Source organism: Apteryx rowi, unplaced genomic scaffold (genome assembly GCF_003343035.1).
Source record: "Apteryx rowi isolate R43461 unplaced genomic scaffold, aptRow1 scaffold_55, whole genome shotgun sequence".
Taxonomy (NCBI): Eukaryota; Metazoa; Chordata; class Aves; order Apterygiformes; family Apterygidae; genus Apteryx; species Apteryx rowi.
In genome coordinates, this window is record NW_020450816.1 from 1,656,374 (window position 1) to 1,675,087 (window position 18,714).

Sequence of the window (18,714 nt, forward strand, 5' to 3'; positions counted from 1 at the left end):
GGGCACCGCCGCCCGCGGGAGCGGCGAAAGAGGGCGGGCGGCGGCGACACCAACGCGGGGCGCCTCTTCGCTGCCCTCCCCGCCGGTTAACGGGAGCCGCGCCAGCGCCGCCCTTCTGCAAGCGTTTGCTTCAGAGGCGACTCTGGCAACAAGCGGATGCCCGGCCCCAGCACCTGCCCGGCCTGTGCCACGGGCAGCCGCCGCCGCCCGCCCTCGCCGAGACGGAGCAAAGCCGAAGGGCTGGGGCGGAGGGGAGCGGAGCGGCGCTACATGCCCGCAGGCACTCTCCTCCAGTGCCCACGCTGTCATCGCTGCAAACCGGCCCCGTCTGCCCCTCGCGGCGTCAGTCCCGCCCGGCTGCTGCCAGGCTCCCGGGACCCAGCGCCAACTTCGCGGGGATGCGGCGGCCGGTCCCCTGCGCCTCCGCCGCAGAAGTTGCCGGCCAGCACCCCCCGGTCCCGGCCCCGGCCCCGGCCCCGGCTTACATGGTGCTGGCGAAGGGCGGCGGCGGGTAGTAGCCGTACGGCTCCCGCAGGGTCTTAACGGCTCTCAGCGGTGGCGGAGGGGGCTCCAGCCCCCCATTGACGCCTCTCCAGCCGCGGCGCCGGCGCTGCTGCTCCTCTTCCTCTGCCCCCTCCTCCTCCTCCTCCTGCTGCGGGGGGAAGGTCACTCTCCCCTGCTCCTTGCTCCTCCTGCTCTTGCTGGACATGGTCGGGGTCCCCTCAGGCGGCGGCGGCTGCTCCCGGCCGGCCTCGCCCGGCAGCGTGCGTGGCGGGGAAGGAGGCAGGAGGAGGAGGAAAGCCCTGCCCGGCGGGGGACAGGGCACCTGGCGGGGACAAACCTCTCACCATAGAAGCGGCGCCACCTCTCCGCCCTCTCCCCCTGCCGCCGGTCGGGGAGGCGCGGCGATGCGCAGCCCGACCGCGGCAGCCGGGAAGTGCCGGCGAGCGAGGCGGCGGCGGCGGCTCTGCCGCTCTCCTCTCCCTGGCATCATCCCCCGCTAGGACGGCATCGTTACTGACGGAGAGCAGCAGTCGCGCACCGCAGCCGACGCCTCTCCGCGACCTGCCGAAGCCAGAACCGCCCCCCGCCCCCTCCCCAACGGCCGCGCGGGGGCGGGGGCGGCACGGGGGCGGCGCGCGCCGCGCGGGGAGCCGTTACCACAGAGCCGTTACCGCTCGGCCGTTACAAGCGGCCGCCGGCAGCGCGGTTCCTCGAGGTAAATCGCGCTTCTGCCACGCGTGATTTTCAAATGTTACTGTCGCCGCTGCTTTAGAGAGCCCTCAGAAGGTCGCCGCCGGGTGACAGTCCCTGCAAGGCTGTGCCTAGCCCTTCACACAGCGCCAGGTGAAACGGCGGCGCGCCGACGTGACACGGTTTGAGGTCCAAGGCAAGCCAGGGTTTGTTGGTTGAAGTAGTACAGTAGGACTGCTGCCGACAAGGTAGTTTTTGCCAAAATGACCCAGAAGCAAAGGCAATGCACAGGCTGATAAATTCACATAAACCTCACTCATTATTTTGACATCTTTCGCCCAACAGTGGAAAACAGTTTAGGTGAGATTTCCTGCATTTTGAAAAGAGACTGAGATTTTGCACTGGCTTACCTGTGATAAAAATAAGTCTAGATTTTCCAAATATATTCTGTGTCTGTATCCTAGAGTGACTGTTTTAATTCTACGTGGTGTAAAACTAAAAACAGTGGGAGGATGTTAAAGATGCCTATTGCATGTAATCAAAGCTAATTATACTCTACAGATACCAGTCACAAATATTCTTGCTGCACAGAGACATATTACATCTTTTCTTATTATGAGATTTTCAGTGCATTATGCGACAGGGAAAATTATTCTGTCACAGCACTGCAACCCCATTAAAATCAAGGCAGAATGTATGTGGTTTTATACAGAGTATTCAGAACACTAGGTGCACAGAGACTATATATGCTGATTTATATATACAATAAAGCATTCTTTTATCTACATATTGCTGAGGTGCCATTTTTCCTGTGCTTTAAACTTTTTCAAAGCTTAATGTGGCAATCAATAAAACTGCATGAATACATATTCAAAAATTCAGATCCTGCTGCCATTGAAATTCATGCAAGTTTTCCAATTATTTCAGAGAAGATGGGCTGTAAATCCAAATATGACTGTTTAGACAGAATTCTCACTGTTGAGCAACATTAAGTTGTCTCTTAGTACAAAATGCTCATTACCTCATGTTGCACATTCAGTTTTCAGTATCAGCCAAGTCTTGTTTATGTTATTTCCCATACATGCAAAATTTGTACTGATGAAGCACAGGAAAAAACAACCAAGAGTTGCGCAGAGATAATTTATGCTGCTACAGCTTTGGGAAGAGAACTGGGTTTTGTCTGTGTTGGCTTGATTAGTTTGCATTTTTAACTATTTAGGGAAGTGGTTTTTTATGTCTTGTCACATGCAAAGTCTTTTTAGCTTCAGTAGAATTACATAAATGGTTGAACAAATTTTGCTCTCTAAGAAACTAATATAATGTGAGCTACTGTAACTTTGAACTGCTTGGGGTTATTCATTTAGGACAGTCTAGATGTGTAACCTAATTATGCATACCATATCAGTGTTTGTTACATATTTTAGAGCATAGCCACCAGCAATCTGTTAGCATTAAACCTTGTATTCTTGCAGGTTCCCTTTGACTTCAAAAAATGATACCTCCCATATTGTATTCCTTTTTCAAAAAAATCCTCTATTATTACAGTGGGCTACAGGAACGGACTTTCGATTGTCTCTAGAATTTCCCATGAGAACAAAATACAAAAGTATAGCTGGTACTATGATGAAACGAGATGAAAAATGTTCTTGTTTCCCAAATCTATGCTCAGAGCAAGGCTTCCGAATATTGAGGTTTGTTTTCCTTTCAGAAATAGATTAAAGGTTTTTTTAATGTTGGTTCTTAGTTTTAAGAAATTCATATTGTTGCTTTTTCTGTAGTGCTTCTCATCACTAATTTGAATCAGGTGCTCTATGGGCTGTATTTTTCATAATTTCGGTATTGTCTAAGTATGAAATAGAGCTTGCTTTGCTGTTTCTACAAGAAAAGTTCATAAAACTACTATCTATTCAATTATCCAAGTCGCTAAGGAAAACACGAAATAATATTGGACTTGTGAGACATCCCTGCGGAAGCCTTCTTGACACATCCTTCCATTTTGAGGAGTAGATTAATGATAACAGCTCTCCAAGTAGTTACATTATTGTATCGTACATTATTTATTTCATCCCACGGAACTTTTGTTTGGACTGTTTCCTTAGTTTGCTTCTGAGAATGCCATGTGAGACAGTGGCAAAAACCTTATTAAAGTCAAAGTATAGCACTATAAACACTATATAGGAGGCCACTGTTCCTACAACATAGTTCCCCAGCAACATACACAGACTTCTGACAAGTCTGATTTCTCTCACTGCCTTTGCTGTGTTCTCCTCACTGCCTGGGTTGGATGGGAAATGGCAGTCAAGTTTTTCGTGGAGGTGAGCATTCCTTCTTGATGCTGAAGGAAGAGGATAATGTAAGAATGTAAGAAAAATGTAAGAATGTAAGAAAAAATACTGTTCCAAAGCCACCATACTTAAATATATACTTCCTAATGTACATTTAGATTAGATGCTCTTCTTCATCCTGCCCTTCCTGCTTTACTTGCTTTCTAATCAGTTTTGGCCAGCATTTGCTTGCATTTGAACTTTCCAAAACAGAATTTTTCCCTTTGGTTATTTGAAGGAAAGCCTACCTGAAAAACAGCCAGGATGGCAACAAAAGGATCCATTACACATCTCAAATGTAATTTGTATGGGTTTAGTTTTAGAAGTATTTTGCATTCCCAACTGAAATGTGTAGGAAAACACATAAGTCATCATAATAACATTATATATAGATAATTTACCGCAGTTTGAAGGAACAGGTGGCTGTCAGAACAGGGTATCGGAATAGAGGTATGAGAATCTTTGTCTGATTAGACTTCAGCCATCACTGAGTTACCTGAAGGTGAAAATTGAAAAGTAATTGCTGTTTGTACCTTCAAAAATCTGGGCATGGCTGACCATTCTTGAAATGGGATTTTTGTCATGAGTCATTTACACCTTTTTGAAAACATTTATAATGTCAATAATGCCAGTATTCCAAAATCATTATTCCTCTCAAATGTATTTAATGTCATCGAAGTATGAGATATGTCAACAAAGCTAAACTGTATCAGAGAGTGAGTGAGAAAGGAAGATTAGGTTTAAAATACCAGGCAGAGCAGTATGGGGAAGTTTGTGCTACTTGTTTTTTCAGCTAGTTTAAGATGTTGCTGTCAAAGGCTGCCAATCTAGTACATTTTTTGAGCGCTAACTTGAATATACAGTGTTTTGAAGTGATGTCATTTTAATTTAGAAAAAAACCTTCCTAAAAATTGCTTAGGCAAGGTTAAAAAAATGAAAGGTATACTACTATAAGAACAAGAGACTGAACAGAAAAGCCTGACATAGTTATAGCAAATAGTGAAGCATAGCAGATACAGTATTATATTACCAAAGCTGCTGTTTGTTATTCTTTGTGTTTTTGTTTAGGGCATGAATTTAGTGTTGTAAGTATTTTACATATGAGTTGGAACTGCAGCCAGAATACAGTCCCTCATTCTTTTCACCAAGCAGGCTTTATCAAGGGTAGAATTAGGTTGAAACAGGGATTTATTTATATGGGTCAACTACTCTCTGATGGAATTTTTCTGTCCTCAAAATGATGAGAAACATACAATTTAGATTTTAAAATTCTGTTGACAGTATTCTTCAGTTGGATCAAACAACTGTCATTCCTAAATTGAAGTAAGATGCTTAAAGAACTACAGTTATAACTTTCCTTAAAATGTTGTCAAAAACAGGAGTTCCAGGCTTATCTTTCCCCCGTTCTTTTTTTCAGCTTCTTTAAGATAGGTAAATGAATGGAGTAAAGATCTGAATTATGAACACAGATAGCACAGCCTGGCATTCAATATACAAAAGAATCAGGAAATCCATTCAGATTCTTAGAGTAAACTGGGATAGCAATAATACCTTGCAGATCTATTGAGTATCTAACTGAATGGCTGTGCAAATCAGTAAGAGACCATGTGACAACTGGTATGGAAAAAATTGCCATTTAATGAATATGATCTGGGGTTTTCTCTTAGCAGAATTTTGAGAGGTACATTTTAAAAGTATTACCCTGAAAATAAATCTCAACCTGCTTGTTGAAATTAGGATTGTCGACACTAAGATTGTTGAAACTAAGTGATTTATACTTAAGAATCAGCAAGATCCAAGAAACTTCTGACAACAATTTCCCTTACAGGAATATCTTATACATCATATGATTATTGAATGATTATTTGCCAGCTTTAAAAACAAGTCAGAGTATCCTTTTTCATGAGATTTTTTTTAAATTTGCTTTAAGAGATGGGTAAAGAGATGCAAAAAGACACTCATGGTAATGCTAGAAATAGAATCCAGGTCATGTACTACACTGAACCTATCTAAAACGCGTATGTGTACTACTTTCATGAAAATTGGGAAGTTGGTGGGAATAGCAACAGTGTAATGAAAGCAAAATTGGCCGCCTTTGCCTCATACTGGGAATTTGCCTACTTGCCAAGAGCCCAGCGTTTTCAAGGACATTCAGCTCCTGCACCAAGGACTTGTATGAAAGTCTAAACAGGTTAATCAGCGTGAAGAAAAAAGGAGGAGTGATGTGATGTCACTGATCTGTAAGCAGATCTCTGCCTCAGAACTAATATTATGGTTTAAGACTTTTAAATTAGATGAAAAGATAAATTCCTGCAACTTGAGCCTGTAATTTCATGCATGCTGTGCCCCCATTCAGGCCCAGGCAAAAGTAGTGGATATAAAGTACTGTCAAATGACCCACTGGAAAGCAGGCCCTCAGAGCTGTGTATTGCAGTTGTATTTTGTGGTCTACTTTATGATATTAAAAGGCTACCGAAGTCTCCTGTCAATAAAACCATTAGATAGATACCAGCTACATTTTCAAAGGTCTGTAAAATGTCTATCTAGACAAAATGGGCAAATACTTTTTTTTTTCATTAAGTGGCAACTGTGTGTACATTTACACATTTGCACCTGGCATTTCTATTTTTCTAAGGCAAGCCAGACATTTCTTTAAACAAATCCAATGTCTTTGCATGCTTTTGAACAAATCCATAGCATCCTGATCCCATACCAATTAAGTTTTATTCGTCTCTTTTCCTTCATACTAGTGGATATTAGAAGTTAATAGAAGTGTTACTAGAAAAGGGACTACAGAATGAGTTCTCTTATCTGTGCATTGCCATGGAGACTGTGTATGGCTCATAAATTAAAAAAGTATACTTTCATATATAGTAAAATTTGCTTTACTCATCATTTATATGTGTCAGGATTTTCCTCCTTCAGTTAGTTTCACTGTCCCTATCTCAGTCAATCCCCCCTGAAAATGTAAACACGAATCTCACCCTATTGCTAAGTAGAAGCTGGCAACCATGTGATAAATAAATTTATTGTCACAAGACAACATTTTTAACAACTTAATTTTCTTCTTATTGACAGTGCTGCAAATATGGGTGAATGAATGCAGTTCATCCTGCTATCCCCATGCCAGTTGATGCAAGAGTTACCACATGGGTGTATTTAATGGTTCAATTTATTATTTCAACATTTTTTATTAAATATAGTAAAATAGTCTGTGAGTAAAGACAATCTACACGATGTTTAGAAAGTGAGCAATATGTAACATTGTCAGCAGGGATTCATGTAGGATACCAAAATCTTAAAGTTACCCACTGTCTTGAGAGTTGTGTAAGATTTACCTGGACTACCATTTCTGATCATTGCTACCAATGACTGCTCAGAATAAAATAAGTCTGCCTTAGCCAAATCTAACACTCAGAAAAGGCAGATAAATGTTCTGACCTTGGTGTAAGGCTAAGATACCTTTCTCTGCAAGGTCATAGAGTTGAATGTAGAATAATAAGTGAATAGTGATGCCTCAAATTAGCCCCAAATATAGGTAATAAGGGTCAGGTTGAGAAGATGCAAACCATGATCCAGGAGAATTTTGTCAGCATTGGCACTGTGAGGCTGCTCCCTACATGAAAGCTAAACTCCTGTTCAGATGTTTTGCTAGGACAAGGCAGAATGTTCAAGAGCTTTCAGGGATGAGCCCAGAAGGATCGTTAACAGAAGGCACATGTACACATACTGAGGGTTCTGTCATGCTCGGCTTTTGTTCTTTATCATCCTGCTTTGTGTAAAACCCCTGAGTTTTGTGTAAGAAAAAAAAAATCACTGGGAAAATCACAATTGAACTTAACTTACCTTGTTTTGGCAAAAAAGTTGAGAGTTGCTAGATTGACAGTCTCAAAGCCAAAGTCCCATGGAAGTCCTTGGGACACCATCTGGGAAGTAACAGAGCCATCCTTTTTACTTTGTCCTGCCAATATGCTCGGTCTTGCTCAGGAGGGACCGCTTTTGAGAGGAGCTGATTTATTTCTATGTCCAATGCTAAGGAAACAATTTGAAGGCACAGAAAGCATTTAGGTATTCAGCTCCTCTTGAAAGTCAACAGAAATTGGGCACCTAGTCCCATTTGAACCAGTATCAGTCATTCACCTGCAGCTTCACCACCTGCCCACAAGGGTGCCAATTGTGCCAGCTGTGATGGCATAGACATTTGCCTTCAGGAAGTGGACTGAAGCAGTCACTTTAATTTCATGCAAGGCATCAGCTGGGGAAAGCTTCTGATGATTATAGTCTTTTACCACATTTAAGCCAGGAACCTTCATCTGAAGAGCTGTATATTCTTCTGTTGATTCCTTAATTTACCCTCTATTTTTGTAAGAAACATTCTGTAAACTACTAATGAGGTTCAGAGTTGGGATGGATATATGGAGTGCAGAATAGCTCTTATTTTAGCAAATTAGCAATGATTTCTGTCCAGTGCAGGTGATTAAGTCTGAATATATTTGGACGCAGTTCGATCTTTCTCTAACTGGGGGAGTAGGACTTGAGTCACTGTGGGGATCCAAAAGGGGAAGCAGTACATAAGAAAAATAATAGCAAGAGACAAACAGGCCACATAAAGAAATAAACCAATTCACAATGATTTTTAAATCCAGAAACAAGTGGATTTTTCATGTTGTTTTGTGAACTGATATAATAATATATTTTAATTAGTGGGCACAATCCCAGAAGCCCCCATGACAGCTTAGCAGAAAGAAATTTAAACAGCAGCTTACCATTAATAAAAGGCAAATCTGACTGACAAGCATGGCTCCCAGAGAAGGAGAAAATCATTCCTCCTGTTTTTCACCATTCTAAACTCCTTTGTCCAGGTTATCTGGTGATTTTGATTGAAAGATTACCTGATTCTGTCATAGTTTAGAGTCTAAGTTTCTTAAATTGCATCAGAACCCTTGGACAGATACCATCTGGTACTAACTACTTGCCAGACCTCAAAAAATTAAATTGCTTTTGTTGGTGGAGGGGCAAATACCACAGCACACTGTTGAACTGAAAATATAGTCTTTCATTCTGTGGACTGCTGTGGAATAGGTGATAACACTCAACCACAAGTGATAACTATTTGAGTGACAGTGACTCAGTGGGTCTTCCAAAGCCTCTTTGTTGCTGGGCTGGAGGACTGGTCAACTACAAGGGGAGTAGATTAAAAGTAGTGTAGCTATGCTGTAAATGGGAATGCATCCTCCTGCAGAGCTCCCAAGTCATTTGTGGCCAAGCGAAAAAACAGTTCAGTATCTTGACAAGGCAAAAATCATGTTTCCAGCTCTACCAAATACATCCTATTGTTGAAACATTTTGCCCCTTTGTGCACAGTGAAGCACTGAGCACTCTATATATCATCACTCCCAAGTGACCAGGCAATAATATTGGCAACTGGTGGATTAGTCTTAAGCCTCTGGATAATGAACTTCTTATGAAAAGGCCACATCTTATCTGTGTGCTCAGAGACACTCATTAAGGAGTAATCAGAATCTGTAAGAAATAGCCAAAAGAGGCAGTGAAGCTATGTCTTTGTCTGATTAAAACAGCATAAGATGCCAGCAGCCTGGTTTTGTAAAGCCCACAGCAGCTTTAACTCCCACCAAGTTCAGAAGGTATCTTGCAAGGTTTGGGGTCCCTTACAAATGTTCTTTGTTATAAAAATGAAAATACACATGCTAAATTCTTGCATAAAATTTCATTACAGCTCTCCTGCCTTATGCCTGTATGTAAGAGAAACCACTTGTCAGAAAATGGAATGAGGATATGCCAAAGTTTCAAGCGGGGATAATGTTCAAAGTGAGTGACAGGGAAACTGTGAAAAAAGACAGACATCACAATACATATAAATTATTCCTTGAAGCCTATTTAAGAATACAGTGAAGGTGCACTATCTTTTGCCATGAAAATTAGAATAACTCCACTATTGTCAGCAACAGGTAGATGTCCATGTCAATTCATACATATTTTGGAAATGAAGAAGGTTGTAGAGGTGAACATGTATGTGTTAGAGAACCTCAGGAATGCTTTCTTTCAGAAGTCCCTGTGTACCCCTGCATGTGTGACTAGGTGCTGACATGGAGATTTGCAATTCAGATATACCCCATCGGTGCTCTCAGAACATTTGGAGTTCAACTATTATTTAGAAAGCAAAATCTATAAGAATGTTGTCATTTTGGGGGTAAATTCAGATTAAAGGAAATGTTGTGGTCACTTTCAGTGGGATTTGGATTTCGTCTTTTACTGTTCATAAAAACAATAACCCAACTTCATGAAAAGCTGGAAGAAATTTCTCCCAGGGTTTCAGAACACAGCCAAATCACGCACAACTGGTACCTTAGACAAGCTAAGGAGAAAAATGTCAATCTCAGAAGACCATCATAGACTGCATTAATTTTTAAAAGATGCCTGTCCTGGTTTTTATGAGTAAAGAGCATTAAAACTCTAAAAATGGGACCAGAGATGCTTATTCAGCAGAAGAGCAGTAGAATGCAAACTATTTTACAATAACATAACAAATGTAAGGACGTGTCTTTCATGCACAAAGTGTTTATATGCCTAGAATAGAGGTATTTCCATCTCCCCCCATAGTTTTCATTGCATGATCCCAACTGCTGTGTGGAAACTGCATGCAACACTGAAGTCTTTGTCTTGGGATCCCCCCGCTTTAGACTTCCAGATTCAACTAAAGGGGATTTGATATTGATAGAGAGCCCATATAACACTTTATCTTCATAGCAAGTAACCACTGAAGAAATGAAATACTGAGCATAAAAACTAGACTATGAGGGAAATGTGATACAAACAGTTTCCTTGTCAGATGAGACAGCTGCTGATAGAAATCTTTGACTGTCAAGTCAGAGATTTTGGAAAACTAAGAATCTGGACATTGTGAACTTTGATGTGAGCATCATATGAAATCCATAGAATTCATGTGGAAAGATCCCAACAAAGATTTTTCAAAGGTGTGTTAAATACACACATGTAAATATACATTCTGAGTGTAAAAATATTATGTTAAAAGATATATGGTAGAATTTAAAAAATTGCAGAAATAAAATGTGGCCAAAGTTCAATCATGAAATTAATAAAACCACGTTTACATATAGTGGTATGGATATATAAGCATCAAAAAATAACTAACCTGCAGTATCAGATACAATATTTTCAAGAGCCTCCCAACGTTCAAACTTTCTATTCTCAACTTATGTCATAAACCATCAAAGAGGAACCCTTTAACTTCTTTCCAGTCCAGTCGCTTGTACATTAAAACAGCTATTAGCTTTGTCCATTTTTGTACAGTCCATTTCAGCATCAGGTAGTGCTTAACGTAATTCAGGATAATTACAGCAGACCTTTTAGCAAGAGTGAATCTGTTATGTTATCCATTCTGTATGACACTCAAAAATGGAAAGGATTGATTGCAAATGAATGTATTACTGTGGAAATCTTCTATCTGATAGAAATGTTGTCTCAGTGATACAGTGACAAAAATATATCTTGACTTCTCTATTCTTTCTTCTAGACAGCTTGTAATGAAGAACCTTGTATTAGATAAAAGGTACCCAAAATGATATATGTTTGCATTACAAAGAAGGGAGAGTGAAAATGATTGTAAACACAAGCAAAATTCTAAGAAGATCGACAACGATACATTGACTCTTCCGAAAACAGCAAGGTACAAGGAGGAAAAAAAGATTTTTGGGAAGATGCTATGTTATATTTTGGTCATCTTCAGAGATGCCATCACTACAAAAATGAGTTAGATCTTGAGATGGAATGGAAGAAAGGAAGCATCAGTTTATGGGCCTTTTCTTCCTTTTCTCCACCTGAAACCCTCATGATTAATGCAACAGCTCATTAGATCATGAGAAGACAGCTAGCACTTTCCTTAGCATGGTCTCCCTGTAGCCCTATGAGATTCCCCATTTTCTGATTATGCTGGGCCAACTGAATAATCAGCGTTCAGTTTTGGGGAAACCACAAATAATATCCAGATAAAAGACTTGAGGATGTCTTTGACTTTTGTACAAACTGAAAGATCTGCCCGAGACACTGAGATGTTAAACTTGATTCTACACCCCATGGAAAACATTAAGTGGGAAATTCTGCATACCAGATCACCTAAAGTTTCCTGTTCCCATATAAGTTTCCTACTTACCTTCCTTTATTTCCCCCCTTTTGCCTCTCCCCACCTGCCCCCCCCCCGCCCCCATCATCCCCACACAACGAAGCAACAACTATTAGTAGTTCTCAGTGAGGCATTTGGAGCTCAATTCAGCAGCAGAGCCCTGGCAGAGAATACATGTCATTGCCATGAATTCTGTCTGAAACTGAGGGGAGGAGATGTCAAGAGAATTATTAGCTGAGCATTTTGAATCAATTCTTGCTTCATTTGGCATATTGTTTTTAAGCACAGCAGTGGAGAATATAGGATTCTAGAAAAATAGATGTATAAAATGCATCACTCACTAGAGTGCTGCTTATGGCCTTACTTTCCAGTCTTCTATTGCTCTGCCTTCTCATATCTGTGCATTGCCCAGAATATAAGATGCTCTTGATCTAGGAGACTGGACCTAATCAACATGTCTGACGTGGTTTGACAAACCCTGAATACCTAAATTAAAACTAGGGTGCAAGACAGTGAGAGAAGAAGAAAGGTGAAAATATTGAAAAATATATCCCAGTCCCTGAAACAGTAAATGAAGTCCCAAAGGAAAACACAGAGAACAAGAAAAGAAATGTTATGCCCAGAAAATGATAAATAAAGAACTAAGCAAATTATATTAAAATTATATTAAAAGAAATAAAATATTTCCAGTGTTTCCAGTATCTAACAATGCAACATGTCCCTTAGCCAACAATTCATTAACATTTGTTAGGCATGGGTCAAAACTGCAAAGCACTGAGGTCTGAATTAGAAACTTTTCTCACCTTGGAAATTAAAAGATACTCATGTGCAACAATAGAATATAATTCAAACAAAGGAACTTCAGTGGAGCACTATTGTAATGCTTTCATTGCTGTATGCTGTTTTGTTATACCAAGTAGCTGTTTAATAGAAATATCCTCTAATGTCTATTTGCAAATCATAACTGATTTGTGAATATTGATATGAATCTGTAAGGTCTTGTGCATACTGTTGATTTGCTTGGTTGCTGAATTGAAGTATAGTAGAGACTGGATAAGTAATGAGAATGATTGTGAGGAGCATTGTACATAACAACAATGACAGTTCAAGAGCAACAGACCAGATCAGAGCATAAATGTAACCTTAAATATTATTAAAATGGCACATTGGGTCATTCATGTCACTTGATTACTTTAACATTTGTAACCATATGAGACAAGGATTTGACATGAAGAATGGAATGGTTTTTGCACAGTGGACCGTTCAAATTGAAAAACTGGCCAAGTGCATGATGGGCAATCTGCCTTCCTTTGAAGCATCTTGTGGTTGCCAAGCAGAGTGGAGAATATTGGACTTGATGGATTATTGGCTTAATGTAGCATGGCAGATCCTATGTTCCTATTAAAACTGACTGGAGGCGAGCATTGTTCCAAACACATTAAAAATAAATGTATATGTCCTTCTGAGCTTCTCTATATTTAAATTACAAGTTGCCTGATTTCTGTTAAAACATGCTAAATTTTATGTAACCTGATGTTGTTAGTGCTGCACTCTGATTTACAGATAACCTCAGAATAACAATAATTTATTAATTAAACTGACTGAGAAGAAGAGCTGTTCTGAAATCTAAAAGTGAAAAGTGATGTTGGTGAATTAGTTCATCTCAGTCATGTTTCTAACTGGCTTTGCTAGAACAGGATCATGTGAGAGGAGGCTATTTTTCTAAATTGTCATGTAAAGAAGCTAAGATCTGTGTAACTGACAAATGCAGCAGTCCTCTCTGACATAAGAAGTACTCGGAGGTAAAATGAAGGGAATTGTCTAGGGAAATCTAAACTAAAGATACCATTCAGTGGTCACTGTCTCTATTATCATTCAGCAAATATAATGCCACAAACCTACTTAGCTCACAGCCATAAAACCTCTTCTCAGAATTAACCCAAAATTAAAAAATAAAAAACATTTAAACCCTTTTACAGGCAAAGGCAGGGCTGGGTTAGATAAACATCTCAGAATTACATCATTCTCTATGTCTTCCTCATAGCGGTTCCACATGCCTAGAAAAAGATTACAAGGAAGGGCATCTAGTGTGGTTGCCTGGCTACCAGTCACTGCTACAAAATCCTCTTCCTAAATTTGCAGGGACCATTTCTGAAAATAGTTAGGTGTTTTACCTACTTCTCTCTTCCCCTGTTAGAAAGTTATTGCAGAACCTCACCCTTCTGTCCAAATAACTACTTTTCCAGGGTTGGTCCTCTGCTGAATGCCCCCATTGTGGTCTAGTGACTAGCGCACAGCACCTCCATGCATAACCACTGTACTGTACAGCTGATGTGCCCCACATCATTTTTTCAAGACACAGGTTACAAAACTATTACAACAATAAATGCAAAGAGACTTAAAAATCCATCCAAGTCATTTACATCATAATTATTAAATTACTTCAGAGCTCGGGTGGACATCCTGCAACAAGCAGTAATAGGAGCAAAGGAGACCCTCACACTGCCTAGCTTCCAGTACCTAATTTAAGTAAGTCATGAATTAAGAGTCTTTCCTTCTAGCTTCTTTATATTTCAACAGAGAAAAAGAGGGGCTCCTCTGTACTGTCATTCTAAGCACCCTAGTTAGGGAATCTAACAAGAAGAACTTTCCAATTTAGCCATGTATATTTGGTCCTTAAAATTAGGCTGTGCATTCTAGTCAGGAAGTGGAAGCCCTTAAAGAAATTGTAAATCCTTGCTCTGACACACAAAAAAACATTCCATTGGCAACAAAATAGAGATAGGAGAATGCTAGAATTTTGTGAAACACAAAACTGTCAAACTCTGTATTTTAATGTGGATTTTATGTGATGTCATAGCTGAACTAACGTTAGAGCTCACTTGTAAATACTAACACTCAGCTTATGCTTGTGTGTTGGTCCTTTCTACTAATCAATTCTATTTAAATTCTTGGAACAGGGACAGAATTAAAGGTGGAACCGAAAGATTGAGGCTATTATTTGGGCCCAGAGCTCACTTTCAAAGGTTTTGTTGCTTTTGTTAAATACACTGCCAATGATGATTTAATTTTTAGTAAGATAAAAAGAAGAAGCAAGCTATGTACAGCTCAAAAATTTAGGGGGCTCTTGATACTTCCTTTCCCCTCATCCTTTCCTCTTTCTCCTTTTACATATATGTGTGTGTGTGTGTATCTATATATATATATATATATATATAAACTTACTTGTGCACAAGTTTTAAAAGAATGACACTGTCCGACAGCCTCAGAGCTGGTATCAAATATCCTTGTTGGGAAGAGGAGCAATTCAATTTTAGCTTGTAACTCTATAGTTTTCTTGTCAAATTCAGTTCTTGTTCTTTTCTCAAAACAAAAGAGAAGAATTTACAAAAATGGGGAGAGAGAGGACAAAGACCATCAGAAGTGAAGAAAAAACTGCTACTGTTGAAGATGCTTGCATTTCACAGCATAGAAGAACAGAAACTTTGGTTTTCCAGCTTTCTCTAAGTTCTTCTATGTTACCCCGCATCTAGATGTACAGGCATATTAAGCACTTTGAGACATCAGCTTTACTAGAATCCATTGCCTGAAGCTGGTTTTTAGACACCAAAGAAGAGCTAGTGTAAGATTCGTTCCCTTATTAGACTTGGACACTTACTTGGGAGAAGGAAGCAAGGAAAGATAGGTAGAGGACGTGAGAAAGAAGGTGAAAAAGAAAGATAACTTAGAGACAGAATACGAGATTACCATCTTCAGAGAGAAAAGTCAGGAAAATGCTAATGGCATCTGGTTCAACCTTCAAATTTGAGTAGGATATCTTTCAACTTTAGATAAATGAAAGCTTGACCACATTATGGCAAGTCCCCAAATGGAATGTACTAAGTTCTTTTGTTAATAGCGAGAGATTCAAAAAGGTGTTGGTCATTTCTTGTTAAATCAGACAATAAAAACAAGCTTCCAATTATTAGTTTGGAAACTGCATGTCATATTATTTTATAAAATCTCCAGAGGGCTTAAATACTCTTAAGTGGCAATTATGTCCATCAGACAACTCAGATACTTTTTTTTTTTTTTTTGATTCAATATGTGGCCTCTTTCAACAATAAAATGATACAATATGTTTATAGATTTAAAATATCATTCAAACAGCTTGCCTCTCCTCTGGACATTTTAAAACTTCAATCTAGACTACCAGTTACCATTCTGTTGCTGTCCAGAGATGCAGAGATGATTTAACTGGATGGGGTTTAGATGAGCAGGAGAAAGTTACCCTGAAACAATCGTTCTGCTTGGTTTGCTCTCTGGCTGTTGCTTGCTATGTATTCTAGTGTGTTGAATGAGCACTGAAACATATAGTTTCACAGTCAACAGATGAAATAGATCCTTTATCTCTTCTTTATTTAGCAACTGCTGTTTGAAGAAATCACTTTACATATCACCATTTGAAAAGTAAAATTTTATTCTTCTGAAAGCTGATGATTAAACAATGGCAACACTTATTTCCCTGCAGAATGCATACTGGCACCATAAGCTTCTCTACAATGCCTAACATATGATGTGACCTTTCTGTAGTACTTCTAAGTCTATATGTGAAACTTTAGGTCATCTCTCCTCTGACGGTTTTAGAAGGAAACAGCTGTCAGTTTCTGATTCTAAAAAACAAATAGTAAGAGAAAAACTTTTGCAAGCTCTCTTTTTACGAGGTTCACAAGGCTCAAAAATTATGTTGTACTGATTTATGTGAAAAGCAGAGGAGGTTTTTTGTTGTAATTTATAGCTTTATTGATTGCCTCTTCTCACCCTAAATATCCATTTATTCACCATAAAAAAGACAAAGACAGAAGTTCACCAGGTAGTTTCCTTCTGTGTCAACTCTCCTCTTGCACTCATAAACATGAGGAATAATACTTTATACTTCTACAAATCTTTCATTTGAACATCGCCGCATGCAGAACCACTCCAGTGATTTTAGCTTCAAAATACCATTTTTTATTAAGAAAGCACTTCTGTTCTCAGTGTTTGCATAGTAAAATAAGATAAACAAGAGTTGAAATCTGTGTCTGTAGGAATAACAAAACACAGCTTTGCTTTGTCGTGAGACCACCCTATGTGTTAGGCAAGATTTAATCTCACTTCTGGGACTAAAAGGGTATGCTTGTTTGGAGAAATCTAAGAGGAGCAAATCTGTTTTGAACCCTGTTAAAAATCTGGTTTGCATAAAGCAAATTGCTCATAATTGCTTGTTGTAAGACATGCATACTGTAAAGGGATCACACCTGTGTTTCCTGATGATTTGACTTCAAAGTAGAATGCTCTCTTGTATATGGAATTACTGAAACAAATACTGACTTTCTCTTACTGTCATTTCAGGGACAACAGTGAAACTAAATTCCTTTTTTTTTTCCTTTCCTGCTTCATTTTTGTGTGCAAGAGATTGTTTTGGATTTGATTTTTTGCCTTTTATCTAGCTCTCTACCAGATCCCCAACTACGGAGCTTCTTATCCTCTGTATTCAAAGCTGGCAGAACGTAGCATCTTCCATCCTGGCAATACCGAGTTCAGCAAAAGATCTTCACTTGCACATGAGCATGATGAGGGGGCATTGCTTAGCAAGGCAGGTACTTGCAGGCCTGTGAGCAAAGTACAAAGAGGAGACCTGAGTATATCTGGGTTTTGTGCTTCTTAAAAGTGTCTTCATTTTAGGCATTTTAGCTAATTGTGTAAGTATTAGCTTGGGAACGGTCAGGTTGACATACATACAGATGTTTAATGCTTAGAGTACTTTACTTTTTCAAAGAGCTTAAAGAACATAAATAATTTCTATAGTCTACCCAATTCTCAGAGTGTGAAGCAAAATATAAGTTCACATCAAGTTTTGGGCCAGATCATCTGCTCCACAGCAAAAAAAAAACCCTTGAAATTGATTTCAACAGCCATCATATCTGACTGGTGTAAAAAGAAGGTGAGAGAAGACACCAAAAGGAATAAGCTGCTGTGGATAACAATTTTCCTGTCATAGACCATGCAAGGTTATGGGAGAGGCTTTTCAAACAGGTGATATCTTGAGCACAGACAGTCACTTCGGAAAACCACAGTAATGGAAGTGTGGATAATGAAAGAGATAGTGGGTAATGAGCCAAGACAGTTGCATGAAGAGGTCGCTTCTCAAATTGCCTGGCGTGGTGCCTGCTGCTTTCTGAGAGTGTTTCCTTCAAGAATGTAGGTAAACAGAGTTATGTGCCTTGATACTGCATATGCCTGCAAACTCCTCTCATCTCCCATAAGGTAGTTAAATCTAAGATTTACTACAGCTTTCAGGTTGCAGAAATTTATGAGAAGCTTGTCCTCTTCTGTGTAGTTCTGTGCAGATAGGGAATATAGGGTCTCAAGGGCTTTATGTCTTGTTCTTTCCTTTTTATGAACACAAAAACATTAGTTTTATGAGCTTTTAAGTAAAGAATTGGTTAAACAGCAAAAATACTAGTTGATATAGAATATGCATACATCTTTATCTCTGCATGAAAAATTAAATTAATTTCATTAATTTTCAAGGATAAAAAAAAACTTTGACATACATTTAAAATCAGGACAGGCTAGGAATAAAGCAAAAGAAACATTTTGTGTGAGAGCTGATCTCAGCCAAAATGTTCATTTCTCATTCACTAACTCACAGCTCAGGAAAATATATTTGGGTCATTGCCCAGCTCCTTTTGTCCTGAATTTGGATTGGCCATCTTACTGCTGTATTAACAGCCACTGCTCTATTCCCAAGAACACTTCTGGGAACACTTTTTTTATGATGGCAACAACATTAAATACAACTGGTCTTTCAGATTATGAAACACTGAACATGTACAGTTCACTCCACTTAGTGCTGGCCATTTTTTAAATGTATTTTCTCTATTAGAAGACAAGTACAAGGTAATAATGCACTATACCGGGGACTGATTATATCTGTGGGTAACTAGAAGAATTGCTAGAGATGAAACAAAAGATACCGCATTTAAATTAAGATCTCCTTCATTAGTATAAGAT

General features: G+C 39.5%; 1 protein-coding gene and 2 long non-coding RNA genes across 10 annotated transcripts in view; 1 reads left to right on the top strand and 2 right to left on the bottom strand.

Moving 5' to 3' along the window:
• Positions 1–1,058, bottom strand: part of TRPC3 (transient receptor potential cation channel subfamily C member 3) — a 49,759-nt gene extending 48,701 nt beyond the window's left edge. For 3 of the 4 annotated variants that reach the window (XR_003256001.1, XR_003256002.1, XM_026081465.1), the window contains exon 1: positions 486–1,058. Coding sequence is in view for 2 of the 4 variants with exons in the window: in XM_026081465.1 (XP_025937250.1) it covers positions 486–709 (224 nt within the window). In the remaining 2 variants the exon portion in view is untranslated. The remainder of the gene's footprint in view (positions 1–485) is intronic. The other variant, XM_026081464.1, reaches the window with a different exon arrangement.
• A 65-nt stretch (positions 1,059–1,123) lies between these two features.
• LOC112973510 overlaps positions 1,124–18,714 on the top strand; it is a 36,853-nt gene continuing 19,262 nt past the window's right edge. The window contains exons 1-3 of one of the 4 annotated variants that reach the window (XR_003256003.1): positions 1,124–1,554; positions 9,256–9,347; positions 11,074–11,226. This is a non-coding gene — a long non-coding RNA (uncharacterized LOC112973510). The remainder of the gene's footprint in view (positions 1,555–9,255; positions 9,348–11,073; positions 11,227–18,714) is intronic. The other 3 variants (XR_003256004.1, XR_003256005.1, XR_003256006.1) reach the window with 3 other exon arrangements.
• Positions 3,317–8,827, bottom strand: LOC112973511. 2 transcript variants are annotated; one of them, XR_003256007.1, is made up of 4 exons: positions 8,285–8,827; positions 7,365–7,550; positions 3,920–4,014; positions 3,317–3,529 (listed from the first exon to the last, which is right to left on the bottom strand). It is a non-coding gene; the product is annotated as an uncharacterized LOC112973511 (long non-coding RNA). The 2 variants fall into 2 exon arrangements; XR_003256008.1 differs by lacking the exon at positions 3,317–3,529 and having other exon boundaries at positions 3,681–4,014.